The sequence below is a fragment of the Vipera berus genome (assembly GCF_964194415.1).
Source record: "Vipera berus genome assembly, chromosome: 12".
Classification (NCBI taxonomy): domain Eukaryota; kingdom Metazoa; phylum Chordata; class Lepidosauria; order Squamata; family Viperidae; genus Vipera; species Vipera berus.
In genome coordinates, this window is record NC_138215.1 from 2026287 (window position 1) to 2053529 (window position 27243).

General features: G+C 42.8%; 1 protein-coding gene across 9 annotated transcripts in view; it reads left to right on the plus strand.

Annotated features, from left to right (window-relative positions):
• The window catches only part of MAP2K5 (mitogen-activated protein kinase kinase 5), a 168191-nt gene extending 140973 nt beyond the window's left edge, over positions 1-27218 (plus strand). For 5 of the 9 annotated variants that reach the window (XM_081337656.1, XM_081337659.1, XM_081337654.1 and 2 more), the window contains one exon: positions 21785-22169. In XM_081337656.1, the coding sequence (XP_081193782.1) occupies positions 21785-21892 (108 nt within the window). In that variant the 3' untranslated portion in view covers positions 21893-22169. Of the gene's footprint in view, positions 1-11490; positions 11612-16699; positions 16890-21784; positions 22170-24744 lie in introns of those variants that run through there. The other 4 variants (XR_014027728.1, XR_014027729.1, XM_081337657.1 and 1 more) reach the window with 4 other exon arrangements.
• Positions 27219-27243: the final 25 nt, after the last annotated feature.

The window sequence follows — 27243 nt, forward strand, 5'->3', positions numbered from 1 at the left end:
TCAGGGGAAAACAGAGGAAGGCAAATGCCAAGTTCCCATCAAAGTTAAAGGATGATGGCCACAATCCATAAAATCATGCAACTTCAGTTGCACCCTAAATAGTACTTTGGCTTGTCTTCTTCAAACAACTGGACCCGTGTTCATATGCTGCACACACTGCTCAGTGTATGTGTGAAACTGCTTTGGAATCTAGTGCTGAGCACAATAGTACTTGGGAATGGAAAGTGTTGTTGAACGTGTCCCTGAACTGGTCCCAGCAGCACAAGTGCTGCTTTCTCAGTTCTTTCTTCATGATGGTGAGACATTTTACCTTGAATCTATTTTTTGAAAGCCAGTAATTTCTGTTGATGTTGAAAGAGCATTTAAACAACACTTGATATACCTAAACGATGTAGAACTTGGCATTTTTCTCCACACCACCCATTCTATTTCTGAGCACTGTTGGTTGAAGCTGTCTTAATTTGCCTCTTTTTTTTATTAACTTGGGATGGTTGGAAGGTTCTCGCACTTAGTCACATCTGAGAGAACTTGGAACAGGTTCTAGAGATGGAGACGCATTTACCTTACACAATGTTATTATTCTATGCCTGGGTGGCTTGACTATTAAACCAACAGAATGGGGTTTCATAAAATCCGTAGCTCTTTGCAAATGCATGCTTTCTGTGATGCAATAGGCCTGGCGCTTATAAATAAAACATCTGCAGATCGCACTTCACAAACCCCCCACCCACCCACCCCTATATATCTGTGTGTGTGTTCAGAAGCTATAATGCCACTACAGGGTGTAAAGCCATAAAGACGGAGGCCAAGGGGTGAGTGCCGATAGGAACAGAGACGCAGAGTTATATATCTTTCCAACTACCTGCCCTGAAGTGCTGGGTTCAACTCATAAGGCAGCATCTTTCCCCCTTTAATAATTAAAAAAAAGCATGACAGCTTCAAAGAGAGAATTGGGCTTCCTTTAAGAAGCTGCTTTTTCTCCTTTGAAAGCGGGCTTCTAAAATAGCTGCTTAGCCAGCAAAGTTGGCCTTTCGGTACTGACGAGATCTTCTGCTCATGGAGGAAAGTCTGGTTGAGGTCTTCTTTGCTTATGGGCCTGTGAGTTGGTCACACCTGCAGTTGGCTTCCTTCTGGGGTGGATTCATGGACTGAGAGTGATTCCCTAGATTGATTTTCCAGATTCATCCTGATCTGGTTCTGGTTTTTGCTTATACTGCAGTTTTGAGTTTTGCCAATGAGACAGCAAGAGAGAAAGGGCATAGATCAGTTGGAGCAAGGACCGAAAATTAAAGCTACTAGAGATAGCTCTTGACTTACAATCACAATTGTGTAGTCCTTAACTTACAATCACAATTGGGACCAAAATTTCAGGCACTAAGGGATTTAGTCATGTGACCAGACCTGATTTTACAACAATTTTTCTGTGGTCATTAAGGGAATCCAGCTTCCCCAATTCACTTTGCTTGTCAGAAGCCACTGGGAAGATCTCAAATTTTGATCACATGACCACAAGACACTGCAGCCGTCCTAAATGCAAGCTGTTTGCCAAATGCCTGAATTGCAGTCTGATGACCATGGGGCTGTGCAACAGTCATGTGAAGATGGGTCAAAAGTCTGAGGCCGTCGTAACTTTGAACCCCCATTAAACAAACAGTTTCAAATTGAGAAAATTCCCGGACAAGACCAGACCCTCTAACTCATTCCTAAATTATAGAATGAGAAAAAAGCTACAGGCTCTTTGGGCTGCATGGTTACTTTAGAATACTATAGATACTTAATCTAATAAACAATGGCAGCAAAGTGAATACAGTGGTGCCCTGGTACTCAATGTTAATTGGTCATAGGAAACTACGAAACTATGAATGCCAAGCAAACCAGGTAACTTGCAATGTGAACCTTTGTTTTGGCCAGGAAAATCTTTCCCTCTGTCCTTTTTCCTATGTCATCCACCTTCCCAGCAGTCGAATACGGAGGTACCACTGTTTTGCAGCATCTCGGTTAGCTGAATCATGAAACATGGCTCCAAAAACCAGTTTTTACAGTTACTTATCTTCTTTTCCAACAACTCTGTGGAATGCTGTCCACCAGAACTGGGCCTCATAACAAGACACGCACTTGTGTCAAAGTCCACTGAGGAGGCCTTCCACAGGAAAAAAGAATTTACTTCCGTCCTTTGTGAAAGTGTTTATGCTCAGAGAAAACTTTTGACAACATGAATGCAAGGCCCCTCAAAGTCTACTCCAAGTGGTGCTCTCTCTGCCTTTCACTGAAGAGCTCCCTCTGATGTGGCCCTACCAATGTTGTTTCCATGTGTTGATGGTGTTGCAGCAACAGTAGCTGAAGTGAGCTTTGAATCGGAGTGCATCGCTTCCTCCTTCCTCCCTTACATCCACCCTTTGCAATACCTTATGGCGCCATTTCACCTGGCTTCAATGCTTGCATCCTTCATAAACTACTGCTCGGTCAAAGAGAGGGCCTATTCCTGCCTGTTTACAAAGGGTGGTTGCTTTTAAAAGGCAGGAAAAAGATGTCTGTTTATATGTTGGTCGGAGGGACGCAGCCGTATATGAGAGGGACGCAAAAGAGGGACGCACGTGAGACTCCAGGTCATGCGGCGATGCGCTTGGCTTTGGTCACCGTTGATTTTGGCCTCAGTGGCACCATTTTCCCGAAGCTTTCAGTTCCTAAGCTCTATTTAATGGAATCTATGCATAGTAAGTAACCAGGTCAGAGAGAGACAGCCTTCCCCGTTTGAGATCAATCGCTGGCTAATACTTTATCTAGGTCACTTTATTATCTCGTGGCGATGCCATTCCCATCCACCGCCTCCTTTTGTAAGACACACTTCAGCTGTGGGGAAAGTGTTAGCGCATACATATTAAAAACATATACCCATTCTATCTGTATGTAAATGCACAAGGCACAGCTGGATATTGCCAAGGAGTTTGATTTACTAATGGTTATTATCTGTTCTCGCTGTTCAGTAGCAGGGAGAGTTCCAGCAAGCATCCGCACATGGAAATTGTCTCCCAGTAGTGCTAGCCTGCTTTGAGAATTGTTCAGAAAGGCGGCCCGGCTGCTGGGGCTTTGGCATGACCGCGTTTCTGAAGAGGCTCTGGCAGCCCCTCGCCCCTCGCCCTCCATGGGAAGCAGAGGGGGGGGTCCTGAAAGCCACCCCTCCTCCAGACTGCCCTCTGCTGTAGAATAGAAGGCACCTTGCAGAAAGCTGTGCCTCCACCCCAAGGAAACTGGAGGCACCTCGACTTTGTTCACTGGAGCCCCCCCAAAAGAAACAGTGGCCCTGGATCCCATCCCCCCTTTGCCTCCAGCTGCCTCTTCAGGAAAGGGATAAAGAGTCTGTCTATCTAATGGATCTTCTATCGTCTGTCTATCTATATCATATGTCTCCTGCCTATCAATCTACTATCATCTATCTCTAGCTAACTATCTATCTTCTAGCAATCATTTGTCTGTCTGTCTGTCTGTTGAATTTCTGTGCCGTCCATCTCACTAAAACAGCCACCCTGGGTAGCTTACTATATAATAAAAGAGTTAAAAACTGCTAAAAAATAGAATTAGAATAAAAAGGTTAAAAATTAAGAACCAAGATGATGGGCAGCCTAGGAGTGAGAATCTTCTCTACCCCATCAGCCACCCGCAAGGGAGCAGGCCCAAGCCAAATGGCAGAGCCAAGCTATTCTGGAAGGCCAGGCAGGGGGATGGGGATCTTGCCTCCATCCGTCTGCATTCAGAGCCTGCCTGGGTTAACCAGAAGTGCCATTTCAGAAGTTAATCAAAATGGGCTTTCCCTGCTTTTCCTCCTGCACAGATACACACAATGAGTGAAGGCAGATATATGTGTCCCAGGATACAGGATCCAATCTGGGTCAGTCTAGCAGAACATAGTAGAGAGAAGTTCCCTGCGGATGGGCTCCACCATGAGACCAAAAGATCAGAAGACTAAATCTCTGGTCCTGGTGACCGACCCAGATTGGATCGTGCAGATATACACAATCTCTACTTTGTACTCTTTGACACATTTGTTTTGCACTCGTTTCTGATTATCTTTCATCTTTTTGACTTGGAAGACACCTTTGCCATCCCCAGCAATTGGGGCCAGTTGAGGAGGAGCAGGCTCTCCTTTTGATTCACACATGGTGGTGTATTTGGAACCTCATTGTAAAGGGCCAACTGGAGGAAAGGTGGAGGTTACTCATAAGCATTCATTAAATAGGTGCCTCACTGAGGCATTCTGGGTGATGATGTCAGGATGCAGGTACAAAATTATCCTTTGCATTCAATTGCATCATTTATGCAATAGCATGGTTGCACCAATATCAAAAATTGTCATGGAGATTTGGATTGTTTTATGTAAAGTGCATTGTCTTGAGGTCCATCTAACCCTAACTAGGCTTGTCTCTGGAGATTCTCAGTCATGCAGGTCATGGTTGTCCTAACGGTGCTTTTTCAAGAGGCAACTGGACTTCCTTTGTTTTTCCAGGAAGAACTGAACTGAACTGAACTGAAGAAGCTTCTTGGATGAGAAGCAAAATGTCTTACTTTCAAGATATCTAATGTTGACAAAATCTTGGAAAATTATTACAAATCCTGGGCCACCTTAAGAAAGAATAAAAGACAGAAAAATATACAGAATTGGGGATGCAGCATTTGATTCAATGAGTTTACTGTAAAGTTCAAGTATTTTTAGTTAGGTGACAGTTGATTTTTCTTAAATTGCTATTCTCTTTAATGGTTTTTATATCGTGGGATCCCATGTCAGGCAAATGCTATTATCTCCCTTAAAGCCACTGGAAGGTCCATGTCGTTTTGTGGCCCACTAGAGACAGGCAGTAATGGATCTCCTGCCTTCCATTAAAAGTTTGTCCTTGTATAAATTGTGTGACTGAAAAAGCTGTTGACTAAATCTGCAGATAGGCAGTGCTGACAACTCAGGGGTTTCAAACTCTTAGGCGCAATTACCGGTAGTTATAGGACAGAGGAAATGTAAATAGAATGGAGCTGACTTTCTGGATTGTGAAATCAGAATAACAGAGTTGGAAGAGACCTTGGAGGTCTTCTAGTCCAACCCCTGTTTGAGTAGGAGACCTTATATCGTTCCAGAAAAATGGCTGTCCAGTCTCTTCTTAAAAACCTCCAGTGATGGAGCACCTACAACTTTTGAAGGCAAGCTGTTCCTCTGGCTAATTATCCTCATTGTTAGGAATTTTCTCCTTAGTTCTAGGTTGCTTCTCTCCTTGACTAGTTTCTATTCCTGCCTTCAGGTTGACTCCCTCTTCTTTGTGGCAGCCCCTCCAATCTTGGAACTCTGCTATCATGTCACCCTAGTTCTTCTTTTCCCGAGATTAGACATACCCAATTCCTGTAAGCATTCTTCATATGTTTTAGCCTCCAAAGCCCTAATCATTTTTGTTGCTCTTCTCTGCACTCTTTCCAGAGTTTCAACAACTTTTTTATATTTTATATTTATTAATTTGCATCTTGCAAAAACAGAATCCAATTGCTTGAAAGTCCTTTTGAATACGATAACAGGGATGGCTGGGAGAAGGGAGGGGGTGTGTTTTTAAAAAGTTAAGGTAAAGCCTATGTCTGTGTGATCAAATTAATGCAATGCATGTAAAAAGAGGAAAGGATGTCATCGTGACTTCTCAATGCCAACCACACGGATGCCAGTGTGCAAGGAATCCTCATTCTCTTCCCAGCATTCCTAAACATTTACAGACTGCCTATATGGATGGAACATGGACTGTGGGATTCTGGGAGTTGTAGGTCCAAGAATAACTAGTTGGAAGGTGCAGATTTCTCATAGCCTTGGGCACTGTCATGGAGGCTGTTGCCCACAAGTGTCAGACCTGCCATAATTTAAACCTCTACAAAATCAATCCTTGGCTCCATTTGATGAGAAAGGTATAGTTTTATTCAGGGCTTTTTTTGTCACAGAACACCCAGAATGGAGTTCTGGCACCTTTTTTGGATGGAAAAAGGGTAGGCAAGGCGGGTTGTAAGATGTGTGTGAGTTCCGGCACCCCCTTTTTTTTTAAGTACTGGTTTTATTAGAAGTCAAGTGAATTGCAATAGTGCATAGCCAGAGCTGAGAATCCTGTGCCCAAATCACTAAGTTCAACTTCTTCCTCCCTCAGTTACCTCCCACGGCCTCCCGCCCCGCTGCCACCAGTCAGGCTCAGGCAGGGCGTTTTCATGAGGATCAGTTCAAGCGCAGGATGGGTGCAGCTGGGATGCCCGCTGACCTTGAAGCAGCTTCTCCAAGAGCTGCAGCCCTTCCTTTTGTTTTCCTGCTAGCCTTCCCCTCCCCCCCACCCCTGTTCATGGCAGTCTGTCCCACAGCCACAGTCACCTCAGGATGGAACTTCTAAAGTTGGAAGATCTACAACTGATACAGCCAGGCCTAGTTTTGCTTGTGTCATCTAGAATTAATATTCAGGGGAAAAAGAAATATAGGTGTGGTGCATGTTTTGCATTGTCCACAAGGTCCAATGCATGTAGCTAAGTAGCAGCCACAGGTATGGAACTAGTTCAGTGTTCATTATTGTTGGCTGATTACACTGTTAGGAAGCTGAACTGATTTGCAGCAAGTGATAACATTAGCCTTTTTTACTTGATTCTTTAAAGGAATTACCTTTTCCCTGATTCTCCTTAAAAGAAGATTTTCAAGTTACTTAATAAAAAGATCAAATATTTTAAAAATCCAGGATTAAAACTAAAAGCAAATAAAAGCAGGAAAATACTCCCTTGACATAGTCAGAATTAAGAGGACAGGAATGAGTCCAAACTCATTTTGAGAAGGCATTTCAGAATGTTGACACTGAATGTAACTACCACCAGGAAGCCCCCCCCCCTTGTGCCCCACAGTTGTCCTGCCTCTCTCCAAATGCACCATCAGGCCCTGTGGGACACTAGACTCCTTGCATGGTTGTGTGAACAGATTTGAGAGTTACAGCAGGCTGACAAGATGATGCTTGCTTGTTAATCTAGGACACCATCCACCAGGGACCCCTCCTACACCAGCCCCACTGAAGTGAGTTGTGTTTGTGTGCCAGTCCCTTCACAAGTGGTCTCAGCAAGTAAAAATAGACTTTAAAATAGGTTGAATTGGCAGGAGTTCAGCGTGGGAGGGGGAGATGCTAGAATTGACATTTTTTTCTTGACATGATGCGTGAAAGGTCTCAGGGTCCCATTAGGGAATGGGAATTTTGATCACCTTAATTGGATATTCACAACTGCAAGCCTCCTGGTGCTGGGAAGACCCTCATTCCAGGAACTAGTCCAAGGAGTGGGGGCCTGTGCGTGGCCATGAAGTATTTTCCATCCTGGGCAGCAGTTGTGATACCTAGGCTGGATTTGTAGGAATTGTTGTCCTCCTCACCATCACTGTGTACAGAGTTGAGAAAATACAGGATCTCTGTGAAGCGCACCTAGGCAGAAGCCTCCTTAATTGGACTGCCTGATGAGTGGCAGTCTTTCGTTATTACAGGAACTTCCTTTGGACAGGCTGCCCTGTGGTTGGGATGTCCCCCTTCCCCCTCCGAGCTCTGCTTTATCAAACTCTGAATTCCCGGTGGTGCAATCGCAATGGCGAGCGAGCCTTTTAGCACCTTGGTTGTCTCCTTCTCTGGGAGCAGATGGACTCAGCTGGTTGCGAACAAAGAATGTTCTACTGACAAAGGCCTTCTGCAGTCTCTCTCCAGCCCACACAGCTTCAGGCATTTTAAACACACACACACACACACACACACACACACACACACACGTACAATGCCAAACCTGTTGAGGATTTGAAGTAGCTTGAGATGTGGAAGGAGTGTTAAGTATTTGTAATGGGGAGATGAGGGCCCCAGGGACACAGGGAGATAAACAACCACAATTAAGACTAAATCTGCCATAGCAAAGAAAATCCAAGCTAACATGTGCCTCAGACCATTTGGGGAGGGGCAGCATTGAGGGTGATAAAGGAATTGATTTCTGTCTTGTTTACACTCTGCCAGCCCCATCTCCATCAACCAGGGAGATAAATATTTCATACACTCCTGATTTTAGTTAATTTCCCCCCCTCCCAGATCCTCACAGTGGGTCTGCTCTCTTCTCGCAGTGACCAGGCCTAAGTTTCTTCTGCATTCATACGGAGCAGCTAATTGGCTATGAAGGGCCCCTGTGTTTAAATGGGCTTGACAGGAATTTAAATTTTGTTTCAATCAACCTCTGCCTTTGCAGCCTGCTCCACTTTCTAATTTTTAAATTAAACATCATTTTATATTATTCCTTCTTTAAAGACTGGCTTTCAATTCCTAGTTCAATTCCATCGGCTTTCTTGGGAACTGAAGTTCGGCTGTGGGATGCCAACTCCTCTTTGCCAAAACAGTCAGCTGCCCCGTTCTGGGGATGTATTTAGCTCCCTGGGAGTAAAGAAAGGAAAAGGGGGTGCTGCCCACGATCTGGTGGAAGAGAGCTGGAGCTGAGTAGTGAAGATCTTAGTTGGTTGGAAGGAAGGAAGGAGGCCAGGAGAGCTTGTGGGAAATGGGTTCAAGCAGTAGAAGATGAGGGTCTCAGCACCCCCATGATCACATGATCAAAATTAAGACAGTTGGCAACTGACTCTCATTTATGACGGTTGCAATCATGTGATTACCTTTTACGACCTTCTGACAAGCAAAGTTAATAGGTAAACCAGATACCAGATTCATTTAACAACCGTGTAACTAACTTAACTGCCGTGGTTCACCTAACTGTGGCAAGAAAGGTTGTAAAATGGGGCAAAACTCAACAGATGTCTTGCTTAGCAATATAGATTTTGGGCTGAATTGTAGTCATAAGTCGAGGACTACTTATATATATTTTCTTCTCCAATAGATCCTTCTCCCCAGTAATGGGGAAAAGATTACACAAGATGCATCCCATTGCATTGCAGAAGAATGCTGTACTTCTGCCTAAACCAAAGCTGAGTCTCAGATTATCTAGGTTGTTTTGTTATGGAAGTCTGACTTTCTAGCTAGCTTTTATTAAATACTTAAATGAAGAGGTAGAAGAAATGTTTATCAGATTTGCAGAGATAATATGGAGTACAATAACTGATACCCTAGTAGAAAGAAAATTCAAAACTTTGAATTGTGGAGTTGAATTTGATTTGAATTTGAATTGAATGTGATGATTGAAATGAGCTAGAAATTACAGAATGAAGATTAATTGAGACACACACAAAACTTTTTATTTAAGGAAATAACCCAATCTCTTTAGTTCAGGGATAATATCATGTGTGCAAAAGAATTTGGAATAGCGGTTGACTGAAAACCACATTGGAGCAGGTGGATTATAAATGGTTACGAAAAAGAACAAATACATTTTCAGGCTGTATCCACCAAAGTATCATTTCAATGTTATTTTTCCAATGTACTTTGCTTTAATCAGACCCTATCTTGAGTATGGTGCCAACTTCTGGCAACACTTGTTAAGAAGGATTCAGAGAAATTGAACAGGTTTGGAAAAAGACAACAAAAATGACCGGTGAATTAGAACATTTGTGGACAGAGACTGAAGGAGCTGCGTGACAGCCTTGAGAAAAGAGGGCTAAGGAAACCTATGAGAGTCTTCTTCAAGTATCTGAAACGACATTCCACAGAAGCTCAGGAATGATTGCTCTTGCTCCAGAATGCAGGACATAAAACAATAGATCTAAATTATAGAAAAGGTAAAGAGGTTCAACCCCCTGCCCAGGCAGGAGACCCTACACCATTTCAGACAAATGGCTGTCCGGTCTCTTCTTAAAAACCTCCAGTGTTGCAGCATTCACCACTTCTGGAGGCAGGTGGTTCCACTGGTTAATTGTTCTAACTGTCAGGAAGTTTCTCCTTAGTTCCAGGTTGCTTCTCTCCTTGACTAGTTTCCATCCGTTGCTCCTCGTCCTGCCTTCTGGTGCTTTGGAGAATAGCTTGACTGCCTCTTCTTTGCCAACTATAGGGGCCATCTCCATTTCAAGGTCATTGACCAGTGCTGTCCAAAGACATTTCCACAGTCGTGTGGCCAGCTTGATGTCACAGAGTGCTGTTATCTTCCCACCTAAGTCGTACTTATTTATCTACTTGCATTTGCGCTCGGGTCGCAAACCTGGGCTGATGGTTTTCCAGCTGGCAAGCTCAGTGTCTTAACCACTGAGCAAGCGTGCCGTCCCTAAATTACAGAAGATTCTAATTGAGCGCTAGAATATACAGGTGGACTGCCTTTGATTGATTATATACAGATGCTTTAATTTGGTTTGCATTAAGCATAATAGTATCCAAGACTTAAATCTTTCCTCCTTCCACCTCAAGAGATTTGTATTTTTATGCTTTGACCCACAATGTAAATTCTTCAGTTTATGAAAGGACTAGAGTAGATCTTCGAAAATATTATAGATTACCCAATCTGCAGCGTTGCACGTTTTATTGCCTTCTCCCTCTGCCAATGAATCAGGCACTTGACTTTCAAGAGATTGGAGTATGGTGGTGGTTTATGAACTGATTCACACAAACACTTTTGCAACCCCAAACAGTATTGATCTCTACATCCATTGCCAGCAACCCAGATGATGAGTAAAAGACTTAGTCTTGCCCTGGCCCTGTAACAGCGTTGTTGTGATGATCCAGGTAGACCCCATTTCTCCTTAACCCAACTCCATCTAATCTGCCTTGGCAAATTGTAAAACTGTATTTGACTTATCTGGAAGTAACCTTAAATTGTAATCTTGTAACAATTCCTGTGTTATATCCCTCTCTCCTTCTCCTAATGAGGTTATGACCAAATGCTCATTATAATTGCTTTAGACTCCTTTTAATTTTCAAGCTTATTAATCATAAGAAGAGTTATTTAAAATTGCATAAATTAATCTTAGATTAAAAGCCCATCAAAGTCTCAAAACAATTAAGAATAAGTAGGATTTCCCTGGGGCAGCAAGTTTTATTTTAATAGTGTAGCCAGGTGAATATCAGAACATTTGAAATGCAGGGATGATTAATGTTTCTGACAATTTTGTAGGAGAGATTTTAAAATGGCAACTCCTGAGCTTACTGTATGATTCAAGCCTATTGTCTCTCACTTGCGCTAATGAGCCTTTTAATTACAGCGTGGAACAGGGCACGGAACCACACGAGAGGCCACTTTCTCCATTGGAAAATAGCAATGGAAAAAAGTCAGTTTTAATTTGGCTCCTTGATGGCGTTGTGTTTTTACTGCTAAAAGCACGTGGCTCGTACAGAGGATTGGGCAGATCTGCAAGTTTGTGTTCCAACTCGGATGGCCAAATCAAAGTCTGTTCATTGGCTCCAGTTCCTTGTTTCTGCTTCTCTTTCTTTATGCAGTAATAGCTTCTAGTTTCTTCTGAAGCACAATAAGGTCTTTCCAATACTGTATCCATTTAAGAATTTAATTTCAGCACATTCTAAATGTGACATCTGGATGAATTAGACCCTTTTCTACTCCTTATAGCCCAGTTAGAGGAACAGGAGAAACAGTCGCTGGCTAGTAACAAGCAGGTCTTTGGGGGCAAAATAATCCAGCACCTCAAGACTTCACTGATATGACCAGCTGGACAGAAAAGCCAAACAGGTGAGGGTAGCTGATGGGTCTTCAGCTCTCAGTGGGAGAGGGGATTGGGGCACTCCAGCAGAGGCACTCCGGCCCTGCCAGGCTGAGTGGAGAAAGACCAGCCCCATTGTCTCCACTGTGCCTCACGGCTGGCTACTGCACAACGGATTGGTGCACCAGTCGTTGTGACTCAGCTCTGCTCTCAGTCAGCCCACAAGGCAACTCTATACACACCCAAGTAAAAGCTAAATTTACTTTATACACACATACACACACATATATATGTACACACACATATATAATACAACACACACAATATGGTTATGTTATAAAAGAAAATAAATATTTATTATAAAATAAATAATCTGGAATGAAGAGAAAGAAAAAATGACTTTTAGCAAGGATGTGGGAATGCTGGGCTGTCCCTTTGAGCAGTCTTTGGAAAGCACGAGTCCACGTAACCTTTTCATGCATCAAATGTGGAACCCAGATTCTCTTTCAGAACATGAAATTCAGCCAATAGCAATTTCTGCTAAATGTAAAATACAAAAGGAAACCAACAATTGGGCAAACCCTTTTGGGTTTTGAGGAGAAGAGGACCGGATCCCCTATCAGGGGTGAACCCCAAAAGCTTTTACCCTGTCTAAGGCTGGCATCAAGTTTGTTTCTGCAATAAGCTGTAATGTGGTTTGTCGTCTTATTATTGCTATTTAACAAACATTACAGTTTATTGCAAATAATATTATTATTGTGATTAATTATAATTATTGATACAGCTTATTGTGGATTATCATTATTTACAGCCAAAATACCCAAGTAAATGTGGTTTGTTTGGTTTCATGTGTGAACCCAGCCCTAATTTTTTGCTTATGATTAAGTGTGACTTAGTGGCTTAGTCAACAAGATCTTGGTAAAACAAGCCAGTTTTTGTAGGAATCCAGCCAATAAGTATCACATTCTATTCAATAAAGAACTCCACACCAAAGAATACACACACAACTGCTGTTTTCTGTTTTGTACAGAAGGATTCAAGAGTCATGCTCAGCTGCAAGGCTCTTGTTTTACAAATCGAACCGTGTGGCCTGAAGAAATACTAATTTCTCTCTTGGCTGAGGCACGGTGGGTTTCCCCCCTTTCTCTTGGTGCTGTCCTGACTCAAGTCCTGGGCAGCAAGCGTGCGATGCCCCCAGCCCTTATGTGCCATTAACGATAGGTAATGTACAGGATAATGTTTGACAGGCTCTGGGTTCATTACGCTTCTGAGTATAAGATCTTTCTTGCAGAGGCCCATGGTCCCATTGCACTATATCACACAATAAAAATATTCTTTTAATATCACACCCTAATAAACTGCACTTAAAGTGCCATCGGAGGGCACCACAGCCTTTCTGGCAACTGAGCTTTCAGTTGCAACAGTTGGGAATTTCCATCTTATTGTTTCTGATCCAGATATTTCCTCAGATTTGTATCTGAAGGAAAGGCAGTTACTTCTGTGGTTTTGGTGCAGAGATAAACTCAGCTTTTCACTTTTGCTTACCATTGTGAAGCAGAGCAAACCCTTATTGCAAAATCCATGTCGACAGCAGGTATGCCCAAGCATGTAGGGACTCAAGATTGAGTCTTTGATGGATTGAAGTTAGTGAGAATGCTGTGCTAGACTCTAAAAAGCTTCTGACCAACCTCAAAAAAATGCTTGTAGTGATTTAGAAGTTTGAAGGAGCTCTGAGAATATTTTTCCTTCTCTGACATCCCAAATCTTTAAAGAGGAAGCCGAATTGTAGATTCTTTGTTCCATGCATTTAACATACACAAGATGTTAACATACACAAAAAGTGTGCCTGAACACACTGAGCCACTTTGCTTGCCTACATTTGAAACAAAAAGTTGCATAACCAGCCGAAGGGCCTTGTGAAAAATGTTGACCAAAGTTCAAGTGGGCCTCAGTTCACTTTTTTTTTAAATCCCATTTATATCCCGCCCTTCTCCGAAGACTCAGGGCGGCTTACACTCTAAGCACAAATCAATGTACTTAGCAAAACTTTTGTTTTGTTTTCTTTTTTTATTAATTTTTTATGAAATGTACATTTAAAAACAAAAGTGGACACGATTCAACTTCCCTGGCTGAAACACCGCTATTTGTATTACCTTATGTGACAGAAAGAAAAACAGAAAATTAAAATACATTCTATGGCAGAACAAAGTATAGCAAAATGTACATATAACATCTGTAAATTGTCTAGTAAACCATCTTTCAGTCGTCAACCTTGTGCTTAAATATCTTTCAGTTGTATCCTAATATAGGTGCTAGTAAAAAGTCTTTGAAGGGACGCGGTGGCTCAGTGGGTTAGGACGCTGAGTTTGTCGATCGGAAGGTCGGCAGTTTGGCGGGTCGAATCCCGAGTGCCGCATAACAGAGTGAGCGCCTGTTACTCGTCCCAGCTTCTGCCAACCTAGCAGTTCGAAAGCACGTAAAAATGCAAGTAGAAAAATAGGGACCACTCCGGTGGGAAGGTAACAGCGTTCCGTGCGCCTTTGGCGTCTAGTCATGCCGGCCACATGACCACGGAGACGTCCTCGGACAAGCGCTGGCTCTTCGGCTTTGAAACGGAGATGAGCACCGGCCCCTAGAGTCGGAAACGACTAGCACACATGTGCGGGGGAACCTTTACCTTTTACCTAAAAAGTCTTTACGTTATCAGCTCATCAATCGATAGTCATCTCAGCGTTCCTCCTTCTCTCTAGCCAATCATACAGATTTTTCCAAATTTCGTAATACTCTGATTCAGTTTTGTTTTTAATCTCTAGAGTTAACCTGTCCATTTCGGCGCAAGATAAAAGTTTATTTATTATTTCTTCTTCATTGGGGGTTTCCTTTCTTTTCCATTTATGGGCGTAGGCCAATCTTGCTGCGGTTAAAATATGCAATAATAAGTAAAAAGATGCTTTGCTAAATTTATCATTAATAATCCCTAATAAGAAGGTTTCTGGTTTTAGATCAATTTTTTGTAATAATATTTCTTCCAACCAATTTTTTATCCGGTGTCAAAAATTTTGCGCTTTTGGACATTCCCACCACATGAGATAGTAGGTCCCTGGAAGCTTTCTGCATTTTCAGCATGTCGGTGAGATTTTTTTATCTATTTTTGTTAACCTTGTGGGGGGAAGGTGACATCTATAAAACATCTTGTATAAACTTTCTTTATAAGATGTGGCTAACGTTAACCTCCTGTTTCTATCCCATAGTGATTGCCAATTATCTAGGTCTACTGTAACCAAAGTTTTTACTCCAGATTAACATTGTATCTTTTACCTGATCTTCTAACATACCTTGTTCTAATAAATATTGATATATCTTTTTTATCATTTGGTCTTCTGTTCCTAAAAGGATTTTATCTAATTGTGTCTGCTCTAATTTTATCCCTGGTTCTTTTTTGTCTTTTCTGTATCGAGACTGTATTTGTAAGCAGGCCCGCCATTCCAGCTCTATACCGTCTTCTGATAGTCTTTTCCTTGTCTTCAAATCTCCATTCTCGCCTAAGATATCTTTACACGTGATTACTCTACCTAAGTTTATAAATTTGGGGTGCATGAATATCTCTAATATGGATAGCCAATTGGGGATTTTTATATAGTTAAATTTTTAAATTTTTATCCACACGTCTAGTGGTGCCTGTCTAATGTGATGATTCTGGAAGTACTGATGAACCGTTATGAGAGGAACTGCAATTGCGTATATGGCCAATGAATATAAAAAGAAAAGGCAATATCGAAAAAGTTTAGAGGAAGAACACAAAAAATTAGAATTAGAATTAGAAAAAAACCCGCAGTGTAGAGACCTCAGGTCACTTTTCATCCTGATCATTTGGTTCTTGTTCTGCTCACTCCCAATATCTCTCTGCAAGGATGTCTAATTGTGTACCAGACCCAGACACACTTATAAAGAAAACATTGAAAAAATGATGGCGCAAAAATAAATATCACATCTCTTCCAAAATATCCCAAACCTGCAGATTTGAAATTCTGATGTAAATAATAAATTTGAATTAAATGAGCAGTTGCAACACTTAGATAAAGTCACTCTCCTTCCACCAGCTGTAACCAAATAAAGTTTCGCAATAGTAATGTTTGACCAACTAACCGATATGACATGAAAGACTGCCGATCTTTCTGCTTCTTCTGGAAAGCAGAAGCGCTTCTGATTGTTTAAGGACTCAGCAGGTTGGAAAGTTCAGGCAAGTTTAATCAACAGAGCTGAAAGGGACCTTGGAGGTCTTCTATCCAACCCCCTGCTCAAGCAGGAGACCTTATACCATTCCAGACAAATGCCTGTCCAATCTCTTCTTAAAAACCTCCATAGGTGGAGCAACTTCTGTTCCACTGGTTAATTGTCCTCACTGTCAGGAAATTTCTCCTTAGTTCCAGGTTGCTTCATTCCTTGATTACTTTCCATCCGTTGCTTCTTGTCCTGCCTTCAGGTGCTTTGGGGAATAGGTCGAACCCCCTTCTTCTTTGTGGCAGCCCCTCAAATAATGGAATACTGCTATCCTGTCTCCCCTAGTAATTATTTTCTCCCGACTAGCCATACCCAAATCCTGCAACAGTTCTTCATTCACTTCCTTCAGAAGCAGAGCAAGAAACTACACATTGTTTGGGGGGAGTGTCATGGGTTCAGATCCGTTCCCAAAACAAAGTGAATGCAGTTGATTGGTGGACAATGCACACTGGCGAGGACCAGGGGGAAGGAGGGATTTTACCTGTGCTGGTTTTCGCTGAAAACTTTAGAACTGGCTTTGCTACTGTTACCAGTAAAGTTACACTCTTGTTAAAATATTGTACCAGGCGTTTCTTTTGCTGCATTTATCAATGGGACGGTTGACAGGGAGTCTTAACATCTGGATTAAGGATAAACCCAAGAAGGAAGGGGATTGGGAAGGTGCCAGATGAAATCGCTGAATCCTAGGCCGCCACCTCCCCCTCTCTAAAGGTCTTGGAAAGAGTTAATCGCCTTACACAAAATTGGTGGCTCTAAAAAGGCAGCCTTTCTCAAGAAAATGAGATGTGACAAGTTCATTTAAAATGCCTATTTTGTCATTGTTTATCTCATTTTCAGAGTTGGCAAAGAAAATTAGGCTGGCTGACACTCACCCACTAGCATCTCCAGGCCTCTGACCTGACCTGGCTGGGGCTGAATCTTTGCCCCGAAAGAGTGGACTTTCCCCAGAGCTTAAACGAGATGCTTGCGCCCAAGAGAAACTCACAGCAAAATGCTGGGGAAATTGACATATCTTTCTCTTTAACTGGCAAGTAGAGAGTGATTGTTTTTATTGCTTCCTGATAAATTTGGGCCATGTAGGATTAAGTTCCTACTGGATCAACAGAGATTTCTTAATGGAGAAAATGGTATATAGTAGGTTAATTAAGCAAGGAACTAGTAGAAAGTGAGGAAAAATTCTTCAAACTCTTAAAAAATTCAGAGAAGTAAACGTGTATCTCCATTTTTAACATTCATTGTCTTGTACTTAATACAGGCAGTCCTCGACTTACAATAGTTCATGTAGTGACCATTAGAAGTTACAACAACACTGAAAAAAGTGACTTACGACCATTTTTCACAATGACGACTGTTGCCGCATCCCCATGGTCAAAATTCACTGGTTCATATTTAGGACGGTCGCAGTGTCCCCCCGGGGGGGGGGTGTCACGTGATCTCCTTTTGCCACCTTCTGACAGGCAAAGTCAGTGGGGAAGTCAGATTCTCTTAACAACCCTCTTACTAACTTAACAACTGCACTGATTCACTATTAACAGCTGTGGCAAGAAAGGTAAAATGGGGCAAAGCTCATTTAACAACTGTCCCACTTAGTGTCAGAATTGTTGGGGTCAATTCTGGTCATAAGTTGAGGACTACCTGTATTCACCTCCTGGGGCCTTGTGCCGTGCACGTCCATCCCCTCCGCAGAGTCTCATGGTGGCTTTCAGCTGCTTACCTTCAATTCGGCCTTGTAAGAACGTCGCCTTGACCTGACGGCCTCTTCTTCACGTCCTCCTTGCAACCCTTGAAGCATCCTCTCCATGGAGGCAAGGACGTCGTCCAACACTGCCGAAAAGAGCTCTAGGTTGAAGAGACAAGGAAGGGCCATGGGACTGAAAGCCATTTTAGGGCTAAGACCAGGAGAAGGGCCGAGCGGCAGCCTTGACCAGGCATAGGGCCAGGAAGGTGCTGGTGCTGAAGTTGGGGGCGAGCCCAGAGAATGAGGCCCCCATGTGCCAAGTGGAGGATGAGCCAAGATATTCCTCTGACCAGTTAGCTCAGCCTTTCCAACCTTGATGGCCTCCTTGGCCATTAACTCTTAACAACAGCTCCGCTGGATCTAGGAATTCTGAGAGGTGAACATCTGGAAGGTGCCACAGTTGGGAAGCATTGGATGAACTGTTGGCCCCTCCCTTCTTTAAAGTGAAGCTTCTGGGATACCTCTGCAACATCAGCTCCAGCTCAGGTTGCAAAAGCGGAGGGGCCAGATCCCTCACCCACAAAGTCTCTCTCGTCTGGAGGAGCGTTCACTGCTACAGAAAATGCCTTTTAGACTTCTGCGCAGTTACATTTCTGCACCATTACTTGATAAAATGAAGGGAATCTCTACTGGGATATTTAAGAATTGTGGACTTTTTAGGTCCGGAGCAATATTATTCAGGAATAAAGGGCCTCCCTCCCCCTCCCCCTGAAGCTGGTGAAGCGCACAAGGACCCTCATTCTCTTTTTTTTCCCCTCTTGTTTTCCATTACTTCCTTCCATGCTTGTTGTGTTCTATTTGTTTCTTCGTTCTTTAGAAATGAGAATGTCGGGTTAACAAATGGGGTCTGTCTCTTTCTAACTGCCTGGAACTTCATTATACCTGCACGAACTGCCAGCTCTGTTTTCAGTGTCACTGGCTTGTTCTTGTGCCCACCCCCCCTGCCCTCCAGCCTGCCTCCTCTCTGCTTCTTCCTGCCCCGGCAAAGTCCCCCCCAAGGGGGGAAACACTGAGACAAGGGTGATCAAGGGCAACTTTCTCTGCTGCTGCTCCCTTTTCAAGTTGCCGGGGGGGGGGCGAAGAGACCCTCCCCTGCCTCTCCTGAGGCTGGGCAGCTTAGCAAGTGGAATCCACCTGCAAGGGGTCTTTTTTCCCCAGCCATTCTTCGGCAGTGGCTGCTGGGCTTTCCATACATACTTGTTTGTTAGGTTGCTATCCCACCACATCTCATGACTCTTGGCCTGTCACAGTCATTACAAAAGATGACAATAAAACATTGAAGTTGAAATCGCTCCACCAAAATCACATAATGCAACCAAGACGTTGACTTCGCCCCAAAGTTCTGCAGAATAACATGGCTCATTCATTTTTCAGAAGTCTTCATTCCAAGGAAACGTTCTATATCAAGGTCCAGCAACGTCACTCAAAGCAGCTGCTCATAGGGTCAGACCCACCCTAGAGAGAGGGGCTGTCACAGAGATTTTTGTTCAAAGCACCTGAGGGGCAGAACAAGAAGCAAGGGGTGGAAGCTCCTCAGAGGGAGATCCAGCTTGGAAATAAGGAGGAATTTCCAAACGGTGAGAACGATTAATGAATGGAGCGCCTTGGGGCTGCACTTTCGTTGGAGGTTTTCAAGAAAAGACTGGACAACCCTTTGATTGGAATGGAGTCTGGTCTACTGCCTTGGACAGAGGGTTGGAGTGGAAGACTCTGAAGTCCCACCTAGCCCGCTTCTTCTGTCTTCTGTAGTGGAGAACGTTTATTTTTTTGAACATGTTTTTCCAAAGCTCTTGCCAGCCATAGGACACCCAAGAAGGCCACTTGCACGTTTGCCCTCGACTCTTCCAAGGACTGGAATTTTGGCTGGCTGTTCAGTTGCCAGTGGTGGCAACAAACGACTTGGCCCATTTTTCTCAGAAAAAGGAGATTTGTGCTGGAAACCCACAGATTCTGCCTAATGGCTGATCTTACTGTAGCTCTGTGAATCTGCTCCCTTGTTTCTGCCCTCTTGATTTGTTCCTTGAATCTTGCTGGGTTTGTGGCTGCTTATTTAAAAGGCAAGACAGGTAATTTCAGCCTCGACTGTGAAGGAGGACATCTTTTCTGTTCCTCCAGGGATCTCCATGAGTTTTACAAACAGTTAAGCAAATTTAACCTTGTGGCATTTGGTGAAGAGCGATTAGTGTAAGGAATCTGGGTCCTGGAGACACAAGCCTGGGATTTGAGCAGAAGGACATGGAGGGAGGGGCAGAGGGGTCTGGTTTGGGTCCTGACAAATACCATAGTAGGCAATTAAAAAAAATAATGCTGAAAACCCAAAGTATACACATTCTTTCCTTTCCTCAATTCCTTCTTTTGTAAGAATCTAGATCAGCATTTTTCAACCCTGGCAACTTTTAAGATTTGTGAATTTCAGCTCCCAGAATTCTCCAGTCAGCATTTTACCTTCTCCTGAAGGTAAAATATTTGTTGGATTCTTTGGTTTCTTCTTGCACAAAACCATCTAGATCAGTGTTACTCAACCTTAGGAACTTTAAGATGTGTGGATGTCATCTCCCAGAATTCCCTACTCCGGGATTTTAAGTCCACACATCTTAAAGGTTGAGAAAAATTTATTTAGAGGTAAGGGGAAAAAACAAGGCAGGAAAGAGATCCCAACACTATTCATCAGAAGAAGGAAGGAAGGATTTGAAGTCAAGCAGGCAATGGTGCATCTGAGGACACACTTACCCTGGGGCAGAAATGGGGGAATTTAGAATAATCTGAAAGGCCTTCCTAAACTTTACACCATTGGTGGGGTGGGGGGTGGAGATATTGCATTCCTAAATGTAGAGTGACATAGAAGGGCCTTACCTTGCCTAAAGAGCAACACACCAGTTGTGGTATCACTTGCATGTCCAAAGCGCTCTCTCTCTCTCTCTCTCTCTCTCTCTCTCTCTCTCTCTCTCTCTCTCTCTCTCTCTCTCTCTCTCTCTCTCTCTCTCTCTCTCTCTCTCTCTCTCTCTCTCTCTCTCTCTCTCTCTCCTCCCTCCCTCCCTCCCTCCCTCCCTCCCTCCCTCTAGTGGAGGAGGCACGTTGCTCCCCTCAGGTCCAAAGAGGAGATTAAGTAAATCTCTTATCTTCCTAATGTGATTACACCTCAAAGCTTCTTCTTACTAGCCTTTTCCTCTCTCCCTGTCCCCAGGCCATCTGTGCATCCCTTCAGCCCAACCGGCCTTTGCTCCTCAGACTTCCATCTCTTGAAGAGTTTAGGGCTGTGTATTAAGTCATTCATTTTGAAGAAAGTTATGTGTTTTGGAGATAAGTAAATCAATAGACCTCTAAAAGAAGGTGCTACTTTCAAAATTATTTCACAGCTGCCTCCTCATCCCAAATCTAAGAGTAGAGAGGCACCTTGCACAGAAGTTGCACAGCCTTCTGAGAATGGGACATCAGGCATTACATGCTGGTCCCATGTGGCCCAACACAAAGCACAGAAGCTGGTAGCGTCAGGCGGGGGCTTTCAGATCTCTTTGCTTTTCAACCTTCGCAGTAATTCAGAACCCTAGAACAGTCTTTCTCATGCTCAATCACTTGAAGATGTGTGGAGTTCAGCTCCCAGAATTCCTTTGCCAGCATGGCTGGGGAATTCTGGGAGTTGAAACTCACACATCTTCTAGTTGCCACGGTTGAAAAATGCTGCACTGGGGGTTATCTCCTGTTGCCTTCTTAGATGATCCTGGACTCAAGAAAGAAAAGGAGACTTCTCCATGGCTTCCACCTTTTGTCTCTGTGTAATTGCAGAGCCCACATTTTCTCATGACTTTGTGACCTGGGGATGAAATAGGAAATGTACCAAAATTAATACAGGAAAATGTTTTTGGCACGTGGGAAACCTATTTGTCTTCTCTTCAGCTGCTTGAAAAGCCCTTCTCAGTTCCCAGGATGTATCTGCATGCTCAAATTGAGCCTTCAAAAGAAAAACACAGTTCATTTTTAAACTTTAAAAAAACCCAGCGAGATTGATAGTTATACATAAGGTACATGTTTCAGTGATAAAACTCCCTCCTTTTTTTTTTTAGTAGACTGGTTCACACAGTCGGGATTTCTTGCAAAAGCCTTTAGCAGGGTGACAAGACTCTTGCCTTCCCTTCACTCCTCAGCTATTTGGCCCTCTTGACTGAAGCTGCTTTGTGTTCTTTTAGGGCCACCTCTTTATTGTGCAGTACAATGACGGGAACGCTGAAGTTGTCTCCATGTGGGTGTGCCGGAGCCTGGAGGAGAGGCGTTTGCAGCAAGAGGGATCCCAGTGAGCAGAAGAGCTTCCCGGCAAACCCATTTCACAGCTGGGATCCTTTCAAGCAGTTCAGCGGAGCTCCTTGGCCACTCCTCTCTCACTGCCTTCTGCACCCTTAAGACAATATGAGCATATATTTTATTAAACCGAATGTATATATGTTGGCCTCCAAGTATTTTATACACTTTGGGACCTTTGCTAGCTAAATATAAGGACTTGAAATTGAATTTTTAGATGATGGACCAGTGAAACAAAATGCATCAAGATGAAAGAATAAAAAGGTGTAAGCAGTATCTGCGAAAGGGTGTGTGCTAAATTTATTTTTGTAACAGACAATTGTGTGCTTACACTGTCCTCTATACCCACTCTGTGTAGGATGAGGTGGACACCAAGGACATCAGGAGATTTTAGCAGAAGATAAGGGGAAAGTTGGATTGGGTTTTCATTTGTTGTTGTTGTTATTACATTGAGCAATAGAACAATTTCTTGGGATTGAATAAGTCTAAACTCTCTCTCCCCTCCCTCCCTCCAACTTTCTCCCCCCCCACTCACACAAATGTTGCCTGAGGCTGATGTGACTTATCGTTCATTTATTCAATTAAATGTGTGCACTTGTGCCACCAACACCAGTGAAAGCTGCAAGAGCTAGGTTTTTAGAACAGCAGGCTAAATTTAGGCTGGGCAATTGGCGACTGGTCTGGGAATCCATAAAAGTGGCCTACTGGCTTAGCAAGCTGTAATGTTTTTATTTATTTGTCACACCAATATATATTCTGCTGATTTACCAGACATGGATAATGCAGTTTATCTGTTTGTTCAGAATGTTAAGGGGAGATGACGATTGCATCTTCTTTCCTAGCTCAGGGTTTAGCTGCATCTTAGGTGAATCTCACTGATCCCGGTGTTGTCCATTAACATCGCCAAATGGAGGCCAATTCAAAGAAATGAGGCTGGCAGTTCCGCAATACTCTGATGTCCTAACCTTCAGTAGCTGCTCTGCAAAAAGTTCAGGTCTCTGCCAGAAAGAACAGACCAAAAACAAGAAGAAGGAAATAGTGCTGTAATCCAGCCCACCAACAACCAGCAGCCTCTGGCAAGCAGTCTGAAAGAAATCCAATGGAAATTCAATGGAAAACAAGGTTTCTCTGCATCCTAAAACATGGATCTGTTGCAGATGGCTGCGTCGTGGACTGCCCTACTCAATTTTTGCCCCTTGTCTAAATAATTGTGACATTAAAAGACTGCTGAAAATGTAAGAATTTGGGGCTTTTCCCCTGTCTAGTCGTGTCCAACTGTAGAGCGCAGTGCTCATCTCTGTTTCTTAGCTGAGAGAGCCAGTGTTGTCCAAAAAGGTTTCCATGGTCATGTGGCCAGCAGGAGTATATGCCAAAGGCACACAGAACGCTGTTGCCTTCCCACCGAAGTGGTACCTATTTATCTACTCACATTTGCCTGCTTTCGAACTGCTAAGTGGGCAGGAGCTGAGGCAAGGAACGGGGGCTCACCCCGTCGCACGGTGCTCGGGTGTTGAACCTGGGCTGTTTGTCTGACAAGCTCAGCATTTTTAACTGCTGATCAATCATGCCCCTCGTGTTTTTGTTAAACCACTAATATTTCATGATAGTTTTAAATTTGCTTTGGAATAGAAACCTTATTTAGCCATTTGACCATATCAAAAATTAAAAGAACTATTGCAAATATATAAATAGATACAAAAAAAATAGAATATATTCATAGTAAGCTGTCATCCCGACAATTAACCCCAATCTTATCTAAATATGCTCTTCTCTTCAAAACAGCATTTGAAATAAAGAGTGCAGGTTTACCGGTGATGTGCAGATTCCTCCCATGCAGAATGTGAGGTGGTCTTGAGTTTTTTACATAAGTGCCATTATTCTTTTTAGCACATTCCAGTTCCTCTGCTATTGATTCTTGGGGAAGCCCACCAGAAGCCACCACCCCCGTCTTGGGGTGCTTGTGAGCAAGCAAAATTACTCACTGAGAAGGCTCTGCTTGTGGTGTTCCATCACTTGAGATCTGGAGAGGGTCCAAATGGGTTGGAGGCCTTTTGTGGCAAGAAACAACTTCTGAACAATTACAACTCCAAACCATTCCTTCAAAGGCAGCCTGGAAAGGGCTCTGCTTCCTTCCTTGAAGGGATCATCAATCTCCAAGTGAAGGATAGAGATTGCAGGCGTGAACATATAGATGAAAGTTTGTCTTAATTGCTGCAATGTCACAGCCTCTCTGGCAGATAACAATACAATGAATGACTCGATGTGACTGGTGGCTGTAGGTGCTTTTTCTAAAAGTGAGACAAATTTCTTTCCCTTCAGCCACCTTTCTTTTACTTCTTTTCTTAACATAGAGCGCTCTGGTCTAAAACATATTTCTGATTAATTTGATTTTAAAATCTCATTAAGTTCCCCATTTACTAACATTAAGGTTTTTTGGAACAAAGAAGACAGTTGCAGTCTGCAGTTTGCTGCTGAAGAGCCTTGCATGTTTTTAAACCTCTTCATTTGTCAGCCATACCTCAATTGTTGATAATCCACACTAGTTCTTTAAGCATGTTTTTAAGTGAACAATGTGTTCTGAAAATGTCAACATTCAGTGACAGACCCATTAATAAAGATGTTTTGGATCTGATAATCTGATAATGCTTTATAATTAGCCATTTACCCATTGCATCAAGCTTGAATTAACCTGTTACAAAAATTACCTCAATTGGGATGTACAAGGTAATATATAAAATGTGAACCGTTTGTTATTATGTTTGTTGATTATCATATAAATCTCATCTCGCATACCTGCTTGGTTTGGTAATTAAATGCAATATTTTCCCTCTTTCTCTCCATAATGCATAAGGATCCAGCAAATGGGACTAGAATTAAATATAAAGACAATGAGCAATCAGCTTTAGAATTAAGAATTAAGATACTGAAGTGGTGAAGAGCTTCTGCCTTTCAGGATCATCAATAGTAAAGGAACAAGTCCTCCAGAGCTGAGCAGAGATGCCAGGAGGCCTTGGAAGGGTGATTCAGATGCTGCAATATGTCTATTTCTACAAAAAAGCAAATGGTGCAGGCAATGATATTCACTGTGGCATTTTAAGGAAGTGGACTTTGAAGAAGCAGGATAAGAAGGAAGATTGATGCTTTTGAACTGTGGTGTTGGAGAAGAGTCTTGAGAGTACTTGGACAGCCAAGAAAACAAACAGATCATCAAATAAATCAATGCAGAGTTGAGACACAAATAAAAAGGCTCAGATTGTTATCTTACCTTTGGTATGTTATACAAAGACTCATCTTTCTGGAAAAGGCTTTAATGTTGGGAAAGGTAGAAGGAAAGAAAAGGATGGCAAGCAGCAGGGTGGATAGTAACAGCTGTTGGAAGACCTGAAAGACCAGGTTAAGAATGGAAAGGACTGCAGAAAAGCAATGCTGAGTCAGCAGCAACTTGATAGCACTTTATCATCAATGAACAGATACATCCTATATTAGAAAGGCAGCATGGGCTGGCAGTTAATATATTGGTCTAAACAGGAGAAGACCTAACTGAACTCTGCCCCAACTACAAAACTGTGGGCCACTGCTTCTCTCTTAGGCCAGCCTACTTCACAGAGCATTGTGTAAAATTGGAGGAGGGGACGCTCTGCCTATGACCATGAGTAAAGGTGGGGCATAAATCTAATAAACACTCAGCAGGATTGCTTTGATCGTGATTCAGAGAGCTTCTCTCTGCTTTTCATTATAGCAGAATTAAAGTGAATTCAGTAATTCCTCAAACGCAGCCCCTTTCATCTTTGGAACCCTGGAAAAAGAGATTGCCCAGGATTCGAAGGACTTCGGCAGGATTCAAGGCATCCTCAAGGGAAGGAATGGGCACCGGTTTCCAGTCGCTTGGCCATGGAAATATTTTTGCTTTGCAGCATTTCTTGAACTTGGTTTTGGCGGTGGGGTTGGAAGAGACGGGGGGAGCAGTGCTGTTGGGGGGTCAAAACAGCCAAGGTGGCATCTTCAGCCATGCAGTCAGAGCCCCATCCACCTTTCTGATGTGCCATCCAGTTATTTTACTTTTCATTCCCTCCCTGGGGCCCCCATGGACACCCCAAGATCTGGGGGCACCTCCAGCTCTTTTCTCACCTCCAGGCAGCACTGCAGTTGTTTCTGAAGTTCCTCCAATTAACTCTCTCTGATTAGGTTTGCTCAGCTGTAGCTTTTGGTCAAAGAAGAGAACAAGGCAGAAGAAATTAGTTTCCACTGGTTTTTGATTATGTATAATATATCAGGCCAATGCAAGATAAGAAGCATCGAAAATCAGTTCAGGGCAGAGGGCAGTGGGGTTTGTCCATTCCTCATGATGGGGGGGGGGAGCTACAATTAAATAGCCTCCCTCTGGGGGTTCCTGGTGGGCATCGGGTTCATTGCAAGCACACCAAGTGATCCAGGTTGTTTTGTGTGGTGTCATTACCATCAGGGCTCATTTCTGGGGAGTTTCGTTTTGGCTTGTGTAACACAGCCTTCCCTGACCAGGTGTCCTGCAGATATGCTGAACTACAACTCCCAGAAGCCATAGCAAGTCTAAGCATCACTAATGATTCAGCACACATGAAGGGTGTCAGAGAGGGAAAGTTAAAACAATCAGTAAGGAAGTCCCAATTCTCATGAGCAATGTTGACAGTCTCATAGCTTTAATGACTGCTGTATAAGAAGCAATGAAACCATACAGCTGTATTGCTTGTGGAAAGGTGTAAGAATCACACCTTTTCCAGAAAAGCATAACATTTGTCATCTTTGTAGAATAATCTGTTGTTAAGCACTTAGGGACACTGAAGACAGTACAAAGCATTCGTATCTACTTGTGCCCCAGTCCGATAACTTATATTGGGGTTCTACATTGAATTGTCTTATACACAATGTGGTTCAGCACAATGTTTCTAAATAAAAAAATAATTTGTATTTAAGCAAGGTATTACAATATTCCTGCCTGACATCTCTGAATCCACAATGTGACAAGAAATGCAGTTAAATTCTAATAGTTTTGTGATAAGCCCAATTTCTACAAGTTATTATGGCATATTTTTTCAAAGCAATCCATCTATGACTGCTGTAAGGTGGGTACTTGTATGAAAGAGTGTATGTTTATATGCTATTGTGTTTCTATACAATAAAGTACTCTGCAAGAGCAATGATTCTCAATCTTAACTACTTTAAGGTGAGTGGACTTCAATTCCCAGAATTCTCTAGCCAGCTAGGAATTCTGGGAGTTGAAGTCACTCAAAGTAGCTAAGACTGAGAAACACTAGTATAGATATATATACACATGAACTAAATGTATCACATGCTTCTACTATAAAAATATATC